This window comes from Apium graveolens, chromosome 1 (genome assembly GCF_009905375.1).
Source record: "Apium graveolens cultivar Ventura chromosome 1, ASM990537v1, whole genome shotgun sequence".
Taxonomy (NCBI): domain Eukaryota; kingdom Viridiplantae; phylum Streptophyta; class Magnoliopsida; order Apiales; family Apiaceae; genus Apium; species Apium graveolens.
In genome coordinates this window covers 187,695,420-187,716,592 of record NC_133647.1, presented here as the reverse complement: position 1 = coordinate 187,716,592, position 21,173 = coordinate 187,695,420, and the positions used below count along the sequence as shown (strand labels likewise).

General features: G+C 36.2%; 2 protein-coding genes across 3 annotated transcripts; both read right to left on the bottom strand.

Annotated features, from left to right (window-relative positions):
• Positions 1 to 256: 256 nt before the first annotated feature.
• On the bottom strand, positions 257 to 5,440 carry LOC141673520 (putative methyltransferase PMT5). Its single transcript, XM_074480273.1, has 10 exons — positions 5,201 to 5,440; positions 4,188 to 4,979; positions 3,839 to 3,974; positions 3,442 to 3,682; positions 2,851 to 3,049; positions 2,563 to 2,722; positions 2,126 to 2,430; positions 1,346 to 1,478; positions 977 to 1,183; positions 257 to 667 (listed from the first exon to the last, which is right to left on the bottom strand). The coding sequence occupies exons 2-9, from the start codon at positions 4,697 to 4,699 to the stop codon at positions 1,034 to 1,036; spliced, it is 1,836 nt and encodes a 611-aa protein (XP_074336374.1). The 5' UTR covers positions 4,700 to 4,979; positions 5,201 to 5,440; the 3' UTR covers positions 257 to 667; positions 977 to 1,033.
• Positions 5,441 to 6,139: 699 nt separating this feature from the next.
• Positions 6,140 to 8,364, bottom strand: LOC141673510 (protein KTI12 homolog). 2 transcript variants are annotated; one of them, XM_074480265.1, is made up of 2 exons: positions 8,231 to 8,364; positions 6,140 to 7,369 (listed from the first exon to the last, which is right to left on the bottom strand). In XM_074480265.1, exon 2 carries the CDS (start codon positions 7,319 to 7,321, stop codon positions 6,413 to 6,415), a length of 909 nt encoding a protein of 302 aa, XP_074336366.1. In that variant the 5' UTR covers positions 7,322 to 7,369; positions 8,231 to 8,364; the 3' UTR covers positions 6,140 to 6,412. The 2 variants fall into 2 exon arrangements, with proteins under 2 accessions (XP_074336366.1, XP_074336362.1); XM_074480261.1 differs by having other exon boundaries at positions 6,140 to 7,405; positions 8,231 to 8,325.
• Positions 8,365 to 21,173: the final 12,809 nt, after the last annotated feature.

Genomic DNA, 21,173 nt, shown 5'->3' with positions numbered 1-21,173 from the left:
TGTTTTTTTTATAATTTTTATTATGACCTTTTATATCACCCAATTTTTGATTAATACAACCTCATGAGCAATTTTTATCGTACTTTGATTTTTTTTTAATGAAAACATGGGTATTTTTAACAAATTTTCGAAAGAATTTGAGATCGAATAATATCTAAGATAAACCAAGCAGAAACTACATAATACTAATATATGAATGTAGTAGAATTGTGAACTTATCTTGCCACAAGGAACTTATGTGACTATAAAACATGTATAGGATTAAATTGGAAAATTACTTGACAAAATTAATCAAGAAAAGTTGGATTAGGTCAATGCAACAAATTGTGATTGTGACGAATATAAGAAGGAAATGAACTGTTGCTACATCTGAAGCAAAATTTCCCTACAGAATGGCTTCCAATACATACAGTCTCCCTCGAAATCATTAAGAATGTAAATTTTAATTCCTCTAAATTGCATGCGTAGTATAAACGGAGAAACTTGTCATCCGCACTTGAATCCTTTAACATATCACTATACACCATGGTATCATCATGAAAGCCACTTCAACCAGTACTGAGGATTCAATTTTGCGGAATATTATTCAGTGAACTTCCAGTCTTTTAGTATAAACATTGCAGCCTTAACCAATCCAGATACTGTACCAGCAGATTCACATATGTTGCTACGTTCACAAGAAAGAAACGCAGAGATCAGAAATATAGTCAAAATTAAACACTACAGCAGAAAAGTTTTCAATAGTCCATTAATCTTATATTTCAAATCTTTAACAAACTTTAAAGGTTAACTTAATACCTATAGAATAGAGTGGGGGGATCGATCAGAAGGCAATAAGGAAAAATGATGAAAGTTGAGCAATTAAATTAACTTGTCCTATTCTGAAGGTAGAGCAATTAAATTAACTTATCCCAAAATTATTAACGACCCGTTGCTAGGTTGCATCCCAGATCTCATTCAGCCTCTGAATATTTACCTGAATTAATATAAAATGACAATCAAGGAGGGCCTAGCCCTTCCCAAGATTGAACAATCATTTTCTCAAAAATGGTTTTTGGCAAACAAGTAAACGTTGGTCACTGCCATTCTGGAGATCAATCACTCTTGCTTCCCAACGAATTTGTGTAGCGAGCATGCGAGCTTTCTCTATTGGCCCTAATGTATCTGAAAGAACTACCCAACCCTGTCAAATGAAAATGCAATAATTAAATTTTGTGAACCTTCAAAATTTTGCTTTAAGGAAAACTTTTAATAACTACTTCAACAAAATCACATTTCGGTAATTATGCAGAGCATTTTACTTAAGTATAGTTAAAAACAAAGACAATAGCAGCTACGAAATTACTTCAGGGCGCAAAATTCGATCCATTTCCAGAAGTAGGTCCGTTAAACTGCATCCCGCTGAATCAACACGTGAGAGGAGACCATTCGCATGAAGCATGTCATAGGTTCGTGGATAGGTAGGAAACGGTTGGCACCTGGAAAGTATTGAAAACATGAAACCGAGATGGGAAAAAAGATCTTATACACTGTTCCAAAATAATTCCGAAATTATGATATATTGATAGTGATTTGCAAGCACGGAAATGTTTGGCGGCATTTAAAGTCCTTCAAATGATTTGCAAGCCATGGCAACATTTCTGTAGTCAATGGGCTCGAGGCAGGGGAATACCAGAATTGGTGTTGGCAGGGTTGGAATCTTAATTTTTTTACTTATTTAAATTCAGTAGCGTGGAAATTATATATTAAGTGGTGTCAAAGTTTAAATTAAAGTATATTTTTTATATTAGTATGTACAATGCCTGCTTGAAGGCTGTAGGCTGTAGCGACAGAGACACAAATAGACCACATGATTTTTTACTTATCTTCCACCAAAAGGCAAACAGGTTCCTTAAAGACCAAGTAATGTTCTTTCTACACGACCTTCCATAATAAAGAAAATATATAATGTTTAATTTCAATGCAGGCCTAGATAACACAACAGTCAACATATAATATATTTAATCTAAAAATCTCACAGAAATGGAAAAAACAAGATTTACTGCATATAGAATGTTTTGGCAAAGTGAAACAAAAACTGACATTAGAGATACATGTCACCATAGAGCAAAGAAGTTGTCCATACCAGTCATGATAAACACCAGCAAAACCTTGATTGAGTATCAGAGGAAGTGTATTGTGTGCTCCAACGGGAACAACGTTCATCACCCACACTGATATCCTAGATTCCAGAAATGCAGCATTCAGACCTCCATAATGAGCATTCATGTCTAGAACGTTCCGAATCATATTATACGGAGGTAATGGATCTTCTTCACCTGGCCTCTTTGGATGATCTGAGAAAATTAAGGGTGTCAACAAGGACCAATAATTTCTCAGTGCTGATCTCCAGTACTCCAAGTCTTCATAGAATTCTTCAGGATGAACTTCTGGAACAACAGAAAAAAATCATATATCTAGGTGAGAAATCATAATTGGAAAGGTTCTTTAACAATTATAGCATTAACAAATTAACACGGGAAACTTGACATAATTAACTGACAAATATCAAAAGTACTTTCCATGAATTTCTAGCTCGGAAGGCTTTAATGGATAGCTAGATGACCTGTTCTGAATTGGAATCCAACGATTACTAGCTGTACCACTTATACAAGGTGCGAGTGACTGATAAAACGATGGAACATCATGCATGTCCTGACAAGGGGGTACAGCACCCAGTTTGCTACATAAAGGCACCAAAGCATGTTAGACTGGTTCTGGTTTATCAAAAAGAAAGGAGATAGAAGAAGAACGCATGAAAAAGTGAAAAGAGTATAAAAGTAAAAAAACATTCATCATTCTTGGACTCACCTAGTATAACATTGAGAATCTGCTGTTTTAAGCCAGACAAAAGTATCTTCTTCTTGAGCTAAAAGGCTCCAACAAATTTTCTCAGTCAACGATGTGATTTGTGCAACAGAACTTGTTTGCATCCTGCCTGCTGGTGAGTTTAAAACAAAGTAGCCTCCAGGCTTCAGCAGCCGGTCAACTTCAATAAGGAACATGCCATCTGAATTTGTAATTAAAAAAAACATGAATAACCATAAACTAAAAAAGAAACTGTCCAGTTTTATTACAACCTGATACTGCTCAGAACTTCGGAAATCACAAAAACTGTGCAGATGTATGCCACAATATAGACGTGAATACCAATTATAGACTATGTTAAGGACTTAGCTGGAATTTTCAAACATGAATACATGTCCAAGAATTGGCCTTTTTTTAATTTAGTATCCGTTATGGATGCTTGAGGTGAAATAGGGAGTCGTGGTGACATAAGTAATAAAGCAACATGCATATATAAAATGAAAACAAGAGGGGCAAAGAGGGGCAAAGAGGAAACTCAAGCACATGCGCTATCTGAGCTGGGTAAAACTTTTACGCCACTAACTAATAACATACCTTTGCTGTCCCAGGAAATACCACATTGAGCGCAGTGAACCATGTCGTATGACAATGATGGAAATGGAAGCTGTCTTGAAATGAAGTTGCCAATGATTGCAGGAAGACCTCTTTCAAGGGATAACTGGACTTGGCTACCAGTTAACTCATATGCTGCCATACAGACTGCCAATATATTTAGGGAAAGCAAGTGGGCGCCAAAGCTGCCAAACCCACAGCCAATGTCTAAAACTCTATGCACCTATAAGTAGCACCGTGGTGAAGCAATATCAATAAAGAACTAAAAGGAAACAAATTTATCTTGATAACAAAAGGCAGCCTCCCAACTGTTGGACTGGTAAAGGCAGAAAGAACATAAAAGCAGAGTATATTGATGATGAGCAAACATAGTACTTACGCCAGCATGACGAAATTCGGTGTCACTTGTCAACCCTATCATCTCTGCAATTTGGTGGGAGTAATCTTTGACACCATCAACAATCAATCCATCATCTGAATGGAAAGCAATTTGGTTTTCCTCTAATAGCATTAACCTAAAAGTAAAGAAAAAGCTCAAAAAGGAACATGTATCGAAATTATTACACCGGACGATGATTGACTAAGAATATTATGCAGATCAGAATGAGGTGCATAACACAGTTGAAGTTCAGAGTTTCACTCCGACAAGCTCAAAATATGAGTCCGACTAATAGCAAAATATTGTAGCCAATCTTATAATCACCAAATTGATGGCTAACTTGCTTTACCTTTTTGTCATGCTTCCAGAAGATAAAAATTGGTCTTTAGTTATCTTCACATTCGCATTCCATATAATGTCTCTACCAGCTGGCCAACTCAGAGGTGTCTTGTAATTGTTAGGAGGTCGAACTAAACAACGCTGCCTCTCTTGTGATACTTCACAGTGTCGGTCAAACTCCTCCCCGTCTTTAAACCCTAGTAACAAATTCCCCGACACATTATAACACGGTACAAAATCCTCTCTTTCTTTACCACAAAGACTAAACTCCTTCAGTTGCTTAGCTCCCGAAGACAAACTCCTCAATTCCAAATAATCATTAGCTGTTTGTTCCTTCAACCTTCTATAATTAGAGTAAACATCCAATCTAGCACTAACAATACCCGGTTCAGAATCACTAGAAGACGACGGTCCCAAGAATCCAATCAACACAAGTACACAAACAGCACATAGTAACAACAAGCTTCGTGGCTGTCTTGGCCCAAAAATCATCGACATCTTGCTAAACCAAGATCTTCCCATATCAAGATTCAACAACCTAATAATTCACCTTAAATCTCCAAGATACATCAAATCTAAAACTTTCTAAAAATTCTACACCCTCCAAGGTATTGCATTAGCACCAATTGTCCTCAAAACTCAAACAAAACACACCCCGTCTCATCGAATCGCAATTACAACAAATAACAAGCAAGATAACTCTCAGATACTACTTAAACATCACAATTCACACTGTACACTTAACACAAAACAAACAACATGTGTATAAAGGTAAGTATTAAGACTACAGCTTCATATAAATCTGCAGCAAACAATGATCAAGAAAATATCAATAAAGCAACCAAAACATTAAATACAACTCATGACATAATCGTAAAAGACACACACAATTTACATAGTTATGACAAGAATTAATGTAGATGAGTAGAAACTAGAAACAGATCAGATCCAGACAGAAGATGAGAAATAAAGTGTGAAAAAGGAACAGTAATACAGAAGTGGTAGTTAAGGTTGTATACTTACAGACCAGGTTGTGTAGGTGTTTAGAAGTGGCAGTTGTGATTCGAGGGTAGGAGAGTGACAGAGTGTTTGTGTTAGTGTTTGTGTTTAGTTGGTTAAATTAAGGAGGTTAGATCCAGACATATATACTGTGTACATTTAATTATTGTTGTGTTCTTTTGTTAAATGAAAAATGTAAAGTAAGTTAAATTAATGGTGGTAGAGGGAGAAGGGGAGGGGGGAGAATAATTGTGTTTTTGTATTTTAGTAAATTTATTTTTTTACTCCCTGCAAATCCCGTGCTCGTCCTTCCACGTTTCCCACCATGGTGTCCTACGCGAGATAGAGATACCTTATGCATTATTCACTCCCATCATTGTTATAAAAATTATCTATAAATTCTCAAGAGTCGGTCAAGATTTATAAACTGCTAAATTATTCATAAATTATTTGATTTTTCAAAAATCACCCAATAAATCACAACTCCTTAGTTCAATCAAATTAGTTCCGATTTTCGAAATCTATAACCAAGACTTTAATTCGATTATTCATAAAAAATATAATTTAATAGTCAAAATTCTCAAACCTAATATTTTAAGTATCAGTTTCACACAGATTTAACAGACTTGGTAAATTTTGTAGAAAAATAATACAAAATTTTCGTAAAAAAAAGTTGATTGTGGAGCAACACTAAAAGTAAAATAGATACGCTCATATGCTGCTTCCGCAAAACAAAAAAATATATGGGGTAGTTGGTGCAGAAGCAATAAACTGCCAACGAATTATAGCTGCAAACCACCAATATTCACCAAGCTGTCATTCTCTCTTGCTGAGTTCACCAGCTCACTGCTTGTGGACAGAATCACACTTTGGCTACAAGTGTATCAAGTCGGCAAGACTCTCAATCAGTTGTCTGTCACTGCCATAATTTTATCTAAAACAGCATTAAACTGAAAGCCCGTCTCCATCGTAATACAGAAAAATATTTCTCACTAATTTCACAAGTTTCTTCATGGTGTTCAGTATTGTATAGTTGTGAATCTTGTGATGAGCATTAAGCATTCTGGACCAAGAACAATAACAACTTCGATACAAGTACACACAACTATTATTAGAGTACAACTCTTGATGAAAATTTAATAAAGGTAGCTGAAGTGATTAAGGGTTTTACTATTGGGCCACACAAAAAGGTTCATTGTTGTACCTTCAAAACTTTCAGTAGACATACCATGGCATTCAACCACTTCCCAATTCTCTGTTCAAGTAATCCACAAACATTCTTTTTGCGCTGTTGGCATCTGAAGGCGGAGGTGCCCCACTCAAGCTCGATTGCCCTGTCAACTTAATAAAAGTTCGTCTTATCCTGCGTAGTTCAGGCAAGCCAACTGATCTTGAGAGACTGATGGTTGGTAAATCTGGACCAAGAGTAAGTCCATTCACATTTCCTCCCATTGCCAGAGACTGAGCTTCCACTATGGCATTTGCAACTTCCTGGGTAGCTTTGTCCATTTCATATAGGGAGTTGGCCTCTGAAAAACGTGCACCCTGTGTTGCTATTGTTGGCTGCAAAACTTTTACGTCCCTCGTCTTAGAATCAACTCTTTTTGTCAAGTATGATACAGCATCTACAATAGCTGTGGAAGCTTTTTCTATTCCATCTCTCGATGGCCAAAACTCGAATAAAGGTGAATCCCATCGGTTTCTACTGTCAGGTTTCTCGAATCTTCTCACTAAATCATCAAATATCTTATCATTATAACTGGCTTCTTCTCTCTCCCTGCGTTCTTCATTCCATTTTCTACAGTAATCTTCTTCAACATCACAATAAACAACACAATATCTAGTTCCTGCAGCACGAGCCAAACACCACAGCTCATATCTATAACCCTTGATGTTGTTCAAAGAATCCACTATAACAATACTATCCTTATTCAAAGATCTATCAACTTCTGACCTAAGCACTCCCCTAACATTCTTCTCTACAACCATGTTAGCATAGCTTTCATTGCGATCAAGATGCAAAGATGTTTCATCAATGACCTTAACCACCGGATTTGAATCCGATTCTTTGAGAGATTCGGAAAGCAAGAGGGCAGCCTTTGACTTACCACTACATGGTTGCCCACAGATTACAACCAATGCCATCCAAAGCAAATTCAAACAAACCCGTGTGGCAGATATTCTAATCCGTTGCTGCTTAAAATATCAAATACCACTTAATCAAAAATCCTGTCGGTTTAAAAAATCACCAATTATCTTAGATTTCAAAACAAAGTTACAAAATGCATATCAGTTTGTTTAATATATCAGTCATTTATTACATGACAATAACCATTAAAATCACAATTAAATTATTTTTTCAACAACCAACTGTAAACATATATTCAATGGGCTAAGTATCAAACTGGCAAGTATATAACTAGCAAAATATCAAATTTACCGCCAATTAATTCGGGGTCTCAAATTGGCCACATTTCAGACAAAACTGTTGATTTTCGGTGGTAAATTTGAGATTTTGTTAGCTAATCACTGACTTAAAAATGGCCTATTTTAGAACCCCACCAACTTAAAAGTGACCAATATGAGAACCCAAATTTGTAAATTCGAAACTTTGCTAATTGTATAGCAGCAACTTGATAATTAACCCTACACTAAACACGATTACAGTAACTGATTAAAGCAACAAGCTAACACGTAAATGAAGCAGTAATCAGTCCAACACTTTTGGATATAATGATCTTACGGAACCCACTAACAAACATTCCTACGAGACTGCAAAGATCAACCTAACTAACTATACTTCCCAGTTAGCAATTCGTAAAATTGTGAGTAAAATAATCAAAAATCGAAAGACCGCTTAAATAAAAACTAAAATTTACATCCATCTTAAAATAAAAACAAATACTAAAAATCAAGCAAAAGTAATTAACAAGGCCAATAGGCAGCGATTAGATTCCTAAGTAGCTAAGCAATCAGTATATGTGTGTATTAAAAAATCTAAGTGAACTTCGAGAAATTGGAAGTGAGAGAGAGAGGGAGAGATAGATTAAATACCTTTGTGAGGGAGAGTTTGAATCGGCTGCTCAAAGTGAAACAGGAAGAGCGTTTAGGTCAGGACACAGAATAATCCCGGCTAAGGACAAATTTAGCCTATTTTTACACAAAATTGACAAAAATAACCAATTTTTGAAAAGTTGACCAATTTTGGTCGATGGGATACCCAACTGTCAGTGGAGTATCCATTTTATATAAGATACCCAACTGGTAGTGGAGTATCCCATATATGAAATGCCCAACTACCAGTGGAGTATCTTATACAAATTGGGATACTCAACTGACAGTGGAGTATTCAATCGGCCAAAATTGGTCACTTTTTTCAGAATGGCTATTTTTGTTAAATTTTTTCAAAAATCGGCTATTTTTGTCATTTTTTCGCTAATCCCCGGGGTGTATTCATGTTTTTTTTTGCGGAACGGGGTGTATTCAGAAAAAATGTTAAAAATAACAATTTTTTGGTACAAATGGTTGAAAATACTCATTTTGGAAGTGAATGACTGAAAATACCATTCGGATACGCATTTGCCATTTGGGTATCTTGTTTTGTACTAGATACGCATTTGTCAAATGGGTATCCAATTTTTTTTTTAAGATACGCATTTGGCAAATGCGTATCCCAATGGTAATACTCAAACTACAAATGCGTATCTTTAGTAATTTTCTTGAATACCCAATTCTCAAATGCGTATTACACTTACCCAATTACAAAATGCGTAACCAAAACGGTATTTTAAGCCATGTGTTTTAGAAATGGGTATTTTCAGCCATTGCACCCCAAAAATTGGTATTTTTAAATATTACCCGTGTATTCATGTTAAAGTACGTGTTATTTTTTATTGTAATCATACTAGATTGAATCCTTGGGATGCATCCGTTAATATTAAAAAAAAAATTCGTTATATAACATTTTTAAAATATTTATATAAATCTATATTATGGTATAATAAATGATACATTAAAAATTTTGTAGTAGATCGGTACTTACTGAAATTACTTAATTACTCTTATTTAATTATTTTAATTCTAATTATTGGGCCGTTCAATTCTAATTCTAATTGATATTTAAGTCAACTTCCTCTATTATTTTATCAATTTCAATTATATTTTATATCGAACTCTATATCACTATAATTTATATTAAATTCAACTTCTTCTACCAATTGAAATTTTAATTCATACCAAGTTATATATCATTTTAATTTGTTACTTCGGGCTAAAATAAACTTAAACAAACTATGTTAGGTCACACAACACTGTAGAAGGGGTTGAATACAGTATTTATACAATCAAATCGATTTAACACAAGTATGTAACAAAGATCAAGTATATTGAATAAACGTTGTTACTGTTGGATTTTTAATCGCAGCGGACATGGCAAAACACTTTTACACAGATAAAATCCAAATAATAGCATATAAATCGTGGTAAAAACATAGGGATCGAATCTAACCTTTAAAATAATTCGGAGACAACGATCAGAGATCCTTAGCAGTTGCTCCTCAAGTGTGAAGCACTCCACCGGTATCCACCAAGAAAACGATGTTAAGGAGGAGGAAGGAGGTGGAGAGAATTGGGTTTTCCAAACTTTTTGGGTTTTGGGGTTCAAATAAAAATAGGGTCTATAATAGTATATTTATAGGCAAAATTTTCAGCTGAAATTTTCCCATAAATATTATTATTATTATCTCATTTATTATTCTCATTAATAATTAAAACACCTTTTAATTATTAATCCTTTTTCTAAACACTTTAGAAATAATTCTCTCTCTTGATTTAATTTCCAAAAATTAAATCCTTAATTAATAATATTAAGAACTTTTCTTAATTAATTTATAATCAATTAAATCTCATTTAATCAATTATTAAATTTGCCAATTAATTATTTATTTCATAATTAAATAATTATTTAGCCATTATTAATTAATTCCTCCACCATTAAATCATTCTCTTTTTATGGTGTGACCCTGTAGGTTCAATATTAAGCCGGTAGTAGAAATAAATAATAATAAAACTATTTTATCATTATTTATATAAATTCTCTAATTTATTAAATATGATTAATTAATTAATCACATTTATTCTACATCGTGAGAGATACTTCTCAGCATATCGCGACTATCCGGATAATATGAATTCACTGCTTAGAATACCAAGAACCTATTCAGTGAATAGTTACCGTACAATAAACTCCTTCTACCCTTCAATGTCCCGATTAAATACAAGGCATGGATCTTGTGTCAAGCCTATCTAATTCAATCACTTGCTTACCATTTACTATGCTTAGTTCTATGCAAATTAGAAACTCCTTTCTAATTTCATTCACTCTGACCATAGGTACTTTCAGGTTTTGAGCATGCCAAGTCTGAGGTACTTCTTCCCCATCCATGGTGTCCAATTTGTAAGATCCTCTTCCTTGAACGCTCTTAACCTTGTGTGGCCCTTCCCAATTTGGGGCGAGCTTTCCTTTCTGCCTTACTCCAGAAGCTTCCACCTTCCTTAGGACCAAATCCCCGTGCTTAAAAAACCTTTCTTTCACCCTTAGGTTGTAGTAAAAGGGGGTTTTTTTTATGATATTCTATGATCTTTACATGCGCTGCATCTCATACTTCATCTATCAAGTCCAAGGCTAACCTTTGCCCTTCTTCATTTTCCTCAGCATTGTATGCTTGGATTCTGGGAGACGAGTGAGATATCTCCACAGTAAAAACTGCTTCTGCCCCATATGCTAGCATGAATGGTGTTGCTCCTGTAGTAACTATACATGTAGTTCTGTAAGCCCAAAGTATTGGCAGTATTTAATCCACCCAATTATTTTAGGATTTTTCAATCCTCTTCCTTACCCCATCTAGAATGATACGATTTGCAACCTCTGCTTGCCCATTGACTTGAGGGTGAGCAACCAAAAGTGAATCTTAGGTAAATTTCGTTCTCTTCACATTAGTCTAAGCATTATACATCTCTATGTATCACATGAAGCATTTAAAAGCAATTAAAACAGTCAAAAACAGCTTTAAAATATTTCATGGAAATATAAACAGTTCAAAACTTTTATATAAACTAAAATTGATCACTCCATTAGATCCGTCTCGGAAAAACGAATCCAACGGTATATTGCACGCCTAAAACGGAGTTACGAAACTCCCAGAAAATCAATTTTAATCTGGACAGTCGTGCTGTAACGCATTACAGGAACGCGTTACAAGCCCTGTAACGCATTCCGGTGATGCGTTACAACCCTTTTAACTAGGGCTGAGCAAAACCGAACCGAAACCAAAAAACCGAACCGAACCGTGCTAATTCGGTTCGGTTCGGTCCTAAATTTTTCAGAAATTCGGTCTATTCGGTTCGGACCGAATAGACCGAATTAAAATTCGGTTCGGTTCGGTTCTTTTCACAAATATTTCGGTCCGGACCGAATAGACCGAATAATAAATACTATAATTTTGTATTATATATATTTTACATATATCTTAAAAATTATAATCAAAATTTTTAATTTGTAATTATATTTATGGAGTATTAGAACTCGACATATCACATTACTTTAATTATATTTTAAAATTTATAATTTCTGATTTAATTTATAATGCAATTTTATTTTTGAAAAAAAATTCGGTCTATTCGGTCCAAAACCGGACCGAACCGAATTATTTCGGTTTGGTTCGGTCCGGTCCATAATATAACTTCGGTCCGGTTCGGTCCAAGAAAAAATGACTATTCGGTTTTTCGGTCTATTCGGTGCGGTCCGGTTTTGGACCGAACCGACCGAATGCTCAGCCCTACTTTTAACCAATTAAACGGTGTAACGCATTCCGTGAATGCGCCACAGGGTGTAACGCATTCCCGGAATGCGCGACACCCTTTATTTATTTTATTTTTTTTCTTTTGCAGCAGCAGCCGCTTTCCTCCTCGGTTGTTGTGCCGCCGTACTGACATTCTCTGTTTCTTTGTCTGTGCTACCATCACACCACAGCAGTAATAGCAGATACAGATATATACATACATACAATTCATATATATATATTTAATTATTTAATTACAAATTTAATTGTAAAAACTTCAAAAAATCATAATAAAAAATCTATACATCATAAAATTATGAAAAAATACCCAGACGATCTACAACACTTGTAGAGCCCAGATCAACATTCAAAATTATTCTGAGAAACGATTTCTCATCAGACAAAATTAATTGTTATTCCTAGTGGACTAACAATGAGATTTACAGATGGGGGGTTGAATGTAAATCTCAAAACTTTTTCAAGTTTTGAGCAGTTTATGAAAGTTGTGTGTTCAAGAAGAACAAGTGTGTGAATTGCTTTAAGCTAATACAGACAGATATATATTCAAGCACAAATGTAAAGAACACAACAGACTTTAAAAACTTTTCTGGTGGATTTGTTGTTCCACCACAGATGGTATTTTAGAAAATCTGTGATTAAACAATGTTGATCACAGCTGCATTCTAGTACAAACTAGATGAATTTTCTCTCAATATTTTTCTAAACAGCTCTGGAAAATCTCTCATCTAATTACTAGCTTCTACTTGGTTTATATATTACCAAGTGTACAAGTGAAGAACAATATAAAATACAGTAATAAAATAAGATCTTCACTTGCTTCTTTTCCTGTTCACTCAAGTACTTTGTTGACTATTGCATCTTTGTACTAGAGAAGAACGGCTGCTTTTTTTGTTGTTCCTGAAATTCGGCTACCACATCTCAGTTGTCTCTATCAACCCATGTGCCTCTGTTTGTAGGTACAACTACCCCTTATCAACGGCTAATCATCAGAACATCCGTTGAAGCTTTCATCCGTTGATGCACTCATCCGTTGAAGGATGTTATCCGTTGAAGCTTTCATCCGTTGATGCACTCATCCGTTGAAGGATGTTATCCGTTGATGACTTTATCCGTTGAACCTTTAGAGACATCCGTTGAAGCTTAGCTTCTTATCCGTTGAAGGTCTTTAAGTCATCCGTTGATACCACTTCACTTATACAAAATTACAAGACATGAAGTATTTACAATTGGCCTTCCTATCTGCATATCATCTAGTAGTCAACATGACTCATAGTTTCTCTCAACTTCCAAGAATTACATTTTAAATACAGAGACTGAAATATGCTACAACACTAGACTTATTTCTAAGTAAAGCTACACCATCAACGGATAGCCAAAGTGGTCTTATCCGTTGAGGCTACAGACACTAAATTTCTACTTAAGTATTTTGTTAAACATATCATCAAACTAATGCACATACATTCCTAACAATCTCCCCCTATTTATGTCTATAAGAATTGTAGGCATAAATTCAGGGTTAACTTGATGATAACAAAACACTTAACAGATATATGAATTGAAACTAAGTAGAAATTTAAAAATGCTGCAAAAGTGTATGTACTAGGAGATAATTGAAGATTTACAGTGTTTCCAAGGACACTCCTTTAGTCTGAGCAAATCATCTTTTTCTTCTTTGTTCCCTGGTTTTCTTTCCTAGCCTTTTGTCATTTTCCTCAATTTGGAGTTGGAGTTGTCTGAAGAATTCAGCTTCATCTTCAACACTGACATCCAACTTAGATTGCATTTCTTTGAGAGTTTCATTGCTGGCAATCTTGAGTTGGTCTTCAAGTCTGAAAAATCTTCTGACTCCTTTATCATCTCTAAATTCCATCAAGCAATGAGGTGATTTGAGAATTTTCATTTCCCTTTCTTGAATGAGTAAAGTCCTGGGTAAAGCATTGGGCTCCCTCCAAGTTTTCCTTATATTGGCTATCTTGTTGAGAATTTCAGTCTTGGCAGTTCTGGTAAAGCCAGAATCCTTTTGTATAGCTGAATAGTCTCTAATCAAGGTAGAGTAGCCTTCATCCAGAATCCTGTGGAGAGGCCATGTTCTTTCCCCAGCTCCTTTATATCTGAACACTAATCTCTCTGGTAACTGTCTGTAGGCAGCTATTCCCCTTACATCCTCCAGCTCATCCAGATAGAGTTCAATGTCTGAAATTTCTTTTATGTCACAGATGTGAACATAATCATCTTTAGAAATGGGTGACTTAGGCTTAGGTTTTTGTTTTTGAGTGAATTTCTTAGAGGTTATGGGAGGTGTAGATTTTGGTTTTCTTTTCTGTTTCTTTGGTAGTGGAAGAGTGGTTAGAAAGGTAGGCAATTTGATAGTGTCCCAATCAATAGGTTCCTCTTTTGGAATGATTGGTTCACCATGGATGTTTATTGTGGGATCAGCAACAAGGGGTTCAGGTATGGAAGGTAGTGGTTTAGATATAGATTTGGTTACTTCAGTGTTATCTCCACTCCTTCTAAGTGCCTTGGCCTTTCTTCTGTTTCCCTTCTGCCATTCCTCTCTTTCTTCCACACTCTCACCAAATATACTCCCTAAAACCTCATCTAGGTTTGTAGTCTTGTCTTCACCCCTGACTTCAATCCCTTTTTCTTTTTCAACTAGACTTGACTTTAGCTGTTGTTCAAGCTTTGCTTGTGCTCTTTTGTCAGCCTTTAATTGCTTGTCTTCTTCCTTCTTGGCTATTGAGAATTTGGGATGTCCTTGCATCACACATATGCTCTTTCCCTCTCTAATGATAATAGCTCTATTTCTCCTTACAGCCTCATCCATGGACTTTTTGAGATAAGCAATACTTCTGCCTAAAATCTTGTTCTCATCAGCTTTTGGAGGAGGAAAGTCCACTTCTTTTAAAGGATTCTTTGTTGAGTCCTTATTGGATCTTTCATTGGGCTTGAGAATTATAGCTTGTAGTTCTTTGGAAGAAGCTTCTCCATCCTTATGACTCCCTACTGGCATGAGCTCCATGTTGATTGGTTCAATTTTTGTGCTGTATTTCACAGATGTTGATTTGTCTTGTGTAGAACCAAACAACAGTTGCAACCTTTCATCAATTCTCCTCCTTTGCTCTTTCACTTGAATTTCAGCTGCTGCTAGCTGAATCAAATCAATTCCATCAGGCTTGTCCTTGATTTGAATGATTGGAGAAGTAGTGATGGCAGGAACTAGCACTTTAGATATGTTGACTTTTGTAGATGGCTCTCCTTCCCCTTCCCTTTTACTCTCCCCCTTTTTGTTATCATCAAGGAGAGGGGTCAAGCCTTGTGCTTTTGCCAGCTGCATTAGGAGACTGGTTTGAGATTGTTGATTGTGAAGAATGGTGGCCACATAATTTTCAATAACTTGAACTCTGTCTTCTAACTTGGCCAACCGTTTTTCAGTAACAGATTCTTTCTTCAATCTCAAAACCAAGTCCTGCAATGTACCATAGGGCATGACTGAATCCAATTTTTCTGAAGTATAGGTTTTCAAGTCAGCAATATCCTTCCTGAGATCATCCATACTCAGATTCTGCTTCACTTGCTGCAGCTTCATGAGATGCAGTGAGTCCAGGTGGGCTTGAAGGATAGCCTTGATACTTGCATGTGAAGTATTCTGAATGGCCTGTTGAATAGTGTTGATTTGTTTGACTAAAGAGACATTGAATTCCACTGATCTGTACTCCTTAGTCAAGGCCCATTCAGGTAGATTTGGAATTGAACTAGGGCCTTCATCTCCCCCTAAGTTCATGCTTCCATCAAAAGAAATAGAGTCATCATCATCAGAATTTGCTCCAAATTCCTCAGATGGCTCACCAGCTGTAGAAGGCATTTTGTTAATGGCAGCTTTATCCCTTTGAAGAGATTCTGTTGTGTGCACTAGATGTAGTGACCTTTCTGCTTTCTCATTGCCCTGAGCAGCCAACAGTTGATAGGCTGTCACAGGATGAGTAAAAGTGTCAGCATCCAAGGAAATGTTATCAATTACAGCTTTGTAATGTTGCTGAAATTGTCTTTCCTTTTCAGCATCATCCACAATCATTGACTCATTAGCAATGGCTGGTTCCACCCTTGTATCTACTGTACCTGCTTTTCTCTCTTTTTCTCTATGTTCTTGCATCAGGGGCTCCCCTGGCTCACACAACTCACTCCCTCACCTTCACCTACTAAGGTGGTACTCCACTCACTTACTTTTGCCATGCTGGAAGAAATAGCATGCATTTTTGAGCTCTCAATCTCTCCTTTTGCCTGGGAGCAACCCAGCCTCTCACTCAAATTGTCACTCCCTTCCCTCAATCCTAAGAGTGATTGCACAGTATTCATGTCTTCTACACTTGGGATTAATTCAGTTATTTGTGTAGAGACTGTCAACGGATGTGGAATATCCGTTGAAGGTGAAACTGATGTTATCAACGGATAACTGCTGTTAAGCTTATCCGTTGAAGAACAACCACTTGTCAACGGATGAGTGATATCCGTTGAAGAAGGAAAAGAAGTTGAAATTGAAAGTGATATAACTGTTGAATCTGTGTAGATTGATTTGAGATGTGGTGACACAGATCCTTCAATTATATCTGAAAGAATTTGCGGGTGATCCAACAAATCATCCAAGAGATGATGATCACCTGTATTTGAGTGGGGCTTCTCCCTGAGTTGTAAAGAGGGAGAATCAGGAATTGATGGGAATAACATATCCACATCCAGAGATGGTGATGAAGTGTTTGGTGATTGATGTGTGATTATTGTGAGAGAATGGGGCTGTGACTCCACATTTATTGGAGTCACATCAAACTGAGTTTGAGAATGCATAGATACAGATGGATGTATCTGTGCAGTGTGTGCACCCTGTGTAGAAGATTGGGTTCTAGCCTTCTTTCTTCTAATAAAGGCTTTTGTTGGTGAGTGTTTGGCTTTAGTGTCCCTCCCTCGTTTGTTCTGTGTTCCTGGTTTGGAACTATTTTCAATAGTAACATCCTTTTGGGAGGATGCTACTAGGGATGTGCTAGATACCTTTTCAACCACCACAGCTTTTTGAGAAACTGTGGCTTGGCTAGCTTGGGAAGCACTCAACTTTCCTTCCTTATCCTGGGGGTTTCTTTGATGTTCACCCCTCCCCTCACCACTCACACCCTGTTCACTCACCTCAGGGTTAATAGTTGGTGTTACAACTGTTGTCTTTTGAGAAACAACAGAGGTGGATTTCTTTGTCTTTGATTTTGAAAGTTTAGTTTTAGTGACCTTGGTAGAAATCTGTTGGGGCATTACAGATTTCATGGCCACACTAGAAGATAAAGAAATAGAGGGGTTGGAAGAAGTAGGAGTTGTAGAAGCAATTACCTCACCTACCTGAGGTGCATTCATGATTGGTAAATATACCAATGACACACTGCTGTTAAGATCCATTCTCATCAAGTCTGCAAGAACTCTTTTCTCTTGTGCCCAGCACTTGAGTTTATTATTCTCATTGATTATGACTAAACCTTCAGCAACATGGTTAGCCAATAACATAAAGAATCTAGCATAATAGATGTTATTAGGTCTATTAGCTTTGTTACCTAATCTAGTACCTAATTCTAGCATCACATAGTTGCTAAAGTTAAAATACCTATCAGAAACAAGCATATAGAGCATATTAACCAGAGATGAAGTTATGGCATCAAAATTACTAATTTTCCCAGAGAAAACCTTTATAAAGGCATCCCCAAGGAAACTCCATTCTTTCCTAAGGCCTTTTCTTCTAATACTCCCTAAATTAGCAGAGTTAAGAGAATAACCTATGGAATCTAACATGCTGGATACATCACTATCAGTGTGTGGTGTCATGGCATTGTTCTCAGGCAATTTAAAACATGCTTGTAAATCATCACAGTTAATACAGTGAGTTTTACCTTTGAGAGTGAAGGAGATAGTCATATCCAGGGAGTTGAACTCAGCAGTTGTCCAAATCTCCTCAACTACTTCACAGAAAATTGTTGGGGCTTCCAGCATTGCATAGCTAAGTTTACAGTTTTTGATGAAGTCCATCATTTTGTGATAGTCTGAGTGGGCTTCATTCTTTTCTATCAAAGCTATGAAATTGTTCTTTTCATAGATGAACCCAGATTGAGACATAATCTTCACGACTGGTGCCATTGTTGTGAGTAGAAATTGCAGAGAATAACTTGAAGTTTTTGCAGAGAGAAAATGGTAAATGCTTGAAATTTTAAGAAAGCGTAAAGTAAAAATGAACAATCAGAAGGACTTATATGCTTTCTCAAATTAATAAACAAAAATATAAAATAAAGATTTATCACTAAATATGCGTTAGTGATTTTCAGCCGTTTTAAGAATAAACTGTAAGTATTCTAAAAACTACCTTTAAAACCAATACATACAGATGTATGTATGAGTATCAACGGTTAAGAGAATAGAATCAACGGCTGTTAAACACCTGAATCGATTGATGTGACATTTCAACGGATAAGGCAAATTGTCATCCGTTGAAAGGTACTTCAGTTTTATCCGTTGACGGATAAAAATTCCAGAAATGTATTTGTCTTTCAACGGATAATGATTATCCGTTGATAGAGCAATTTTGACTTTCAACGGATAGGGAACATCCGTTGATGGAATAAACTATGTTAAAAGTCAAATTTGTTCTTAGCAACTAATATATTTCAGGCTTCAATTCAAATTGCAATAACGACATGAATTTTAAGAGTAATTAAGCATACCTAGCTCACTTACCAATCTTGTGAATGTTGATTCATCAAGTGGCTTGGTAAATATGTCAGCAATTTGTTGTTCACTTGGAACAAAATGTAGTTCCACTGTACCATTCATGACATGCTCCCTAATGAAGTGGTACTTGATATCAATGTGCTTGGTCCTTGAGTGCTGCACAGGATTCTCTGTTATGGCTATGGCACTTGTGTTGTCACAAAAGATAGGAATTCTATTAACATGAAGTCCATAGTCAAGGAGTTGGTTCCTCATCCATAACACTTGAGAACAGCAACTTCCAGCAGCAATGTATTCAGCCTCAGCTGTAGAAGTAGAGACTGAATTTTGCTTTTTGCTAAACCATGATACAAGCTTGTTTCCCAGGAATTGGCAGGAGCCTGTTGTACTTTTCCTATCTATTTTGCAACCTGCATAGTCTGCATCTGAATAACCAATTAGATCAAAGCCAGATTCTCTAGGATACCAAATACCTAAATTTGGTGTACCCTTGAGATATCTGAAAATCCTTTTGATAGCAATTAAGTGAGACTCCCTAGGATCAGCTTGGAATCTAGCACAAAGACATGTAGCAAACATTATATCTGGTCTGCTAGCAGTTAAGTATAAAAGTGAACCAACCATGCCTCTATAACTTGTAATATCCACAGACCTTTCAGTCTTATTTAATTCAAGTTTGGTGGCAGTGGCCATGGGAGTTTTTGCAGATGAACATTCCATTAAGTCAAACTTCTTTAAAAGATCATAAATATATTTAGTTTGACTAATGAAAATTCCATCACTAACTTGTTTAACTTGTAAACCAAGAAAATAGGTTAGTTCTCCCATTAGGCTCATTTCATAATTACTTTGCATTAGCTTAGCAAACTTTTTGCAAAGTTTATCATCTATAGAGCCAAATATTATGTCATCTACATAAATTTGAACAAGTATACTAGAGCCATTAACATCCCTAAAGAAGAGAGTTTTATCAACAGTACCTCTAGTGAAGTGATTCTCCAAAAGAAATTTTGATAAGGTTTCATACCAGGCTCTAGGTGCTTGCTTCAGTCCATAGAGTGCTTTCAACAGATAATACACATAGTCTGGAAAATTTGGATCTTCAAATCCTGGAGGTTGACTTACATAGACTTCTTCCTCTAATTTCCCATTTAGAAATGCACTCTTGACATCCATTTGATAGACTTTGAAATTGGCATGGGCTGCATGGGCTAGAAAAATTCTGATGGCTTCAAGTCTTGCAACAGGAGCATATGTTTCATCAAAATCTATTCTCTCTTGCTGAGAATAGCCTTTAGCAACCAGTCTGGCTTTATTCCTTATGATAATGCCATTTTCATCCATCTTGTTTCTGAATACCCACTTTGTGTCAATAGGACTCTTGTTCTTTGGTTTGGGTACCAGCTTCCATATTTGGTTTCTCTCAAATTGGTTCAGCTCTTCCTGCATAGCTAATATCCAATCTGGATCCAATAGAGCTTCTTCCACTTTCTTAGGTTCCTCCTGAGACAGAAAACTACTATACAGACATTCATCTTGAGTGGCTTTTCTTGTTTGCACTTTAGATGATGCATCACCAATGATCAGTTCAAAGGGATGATTCTTGGTCCATTTCCTTTGTGGTGGAAGATGTGCTCTAGATGAGGTGGCCTCAGTATTGTCATGATGTGAGACAGAGTGTTGACTAGTTGAAACTCCCCCTGAGTTGTTGGTCCTTTGCAGGGAACTTGGAGTTCTATCAACTGATGATGTAAATCGATTATCCGTTGATGAACTATGATCAACGGATGCTTCATTTTGTACTTCAACGGATGATGCACTATGTCTTTCAACGGATACTGCATTGCCTCTATCAACGGATGCAGTATTTTGTGCATTATCCAAGGGCATGTTTTGAATCCCTTTTGAAGTGTCATCTCCCTCAGTCTCCTCTTCACTATCATCACAATATATCTCAATGTTGTCAAATTTGAGTCTCTCATTATGTCCCTCATCTGTTAGTCCATCAATCTTTTTATCATCAAACACAACATGCACAGATTCCATAACAATGTTGGTTCTTAGATTGTAGACCCTATAAGATTTTCCAGCTGAGTAACCAACAAATATCCCTTCATCAGCCTTTACATCAAACTTCCCTTTATGGTCAGATTGATTCCTCAGTATAAAGCATTTACATCCAAAGACATGAAGAAAGTTTAGAGTTGGTTTTCTTCTCTTGAACAACTGATAAGGAGTCATGCCTTTAGCTTGATTGATCAAAGAAATATTCTGAGTGAAGCAGGCACAATTAACAGCTTCAGCCCAGAAATATGTTGGTAACTTTGATTCTTCAAGCATTGTTCTGGCAGCTTCAATTAAAGATCTGTTCTTTCTTTCAACAACCC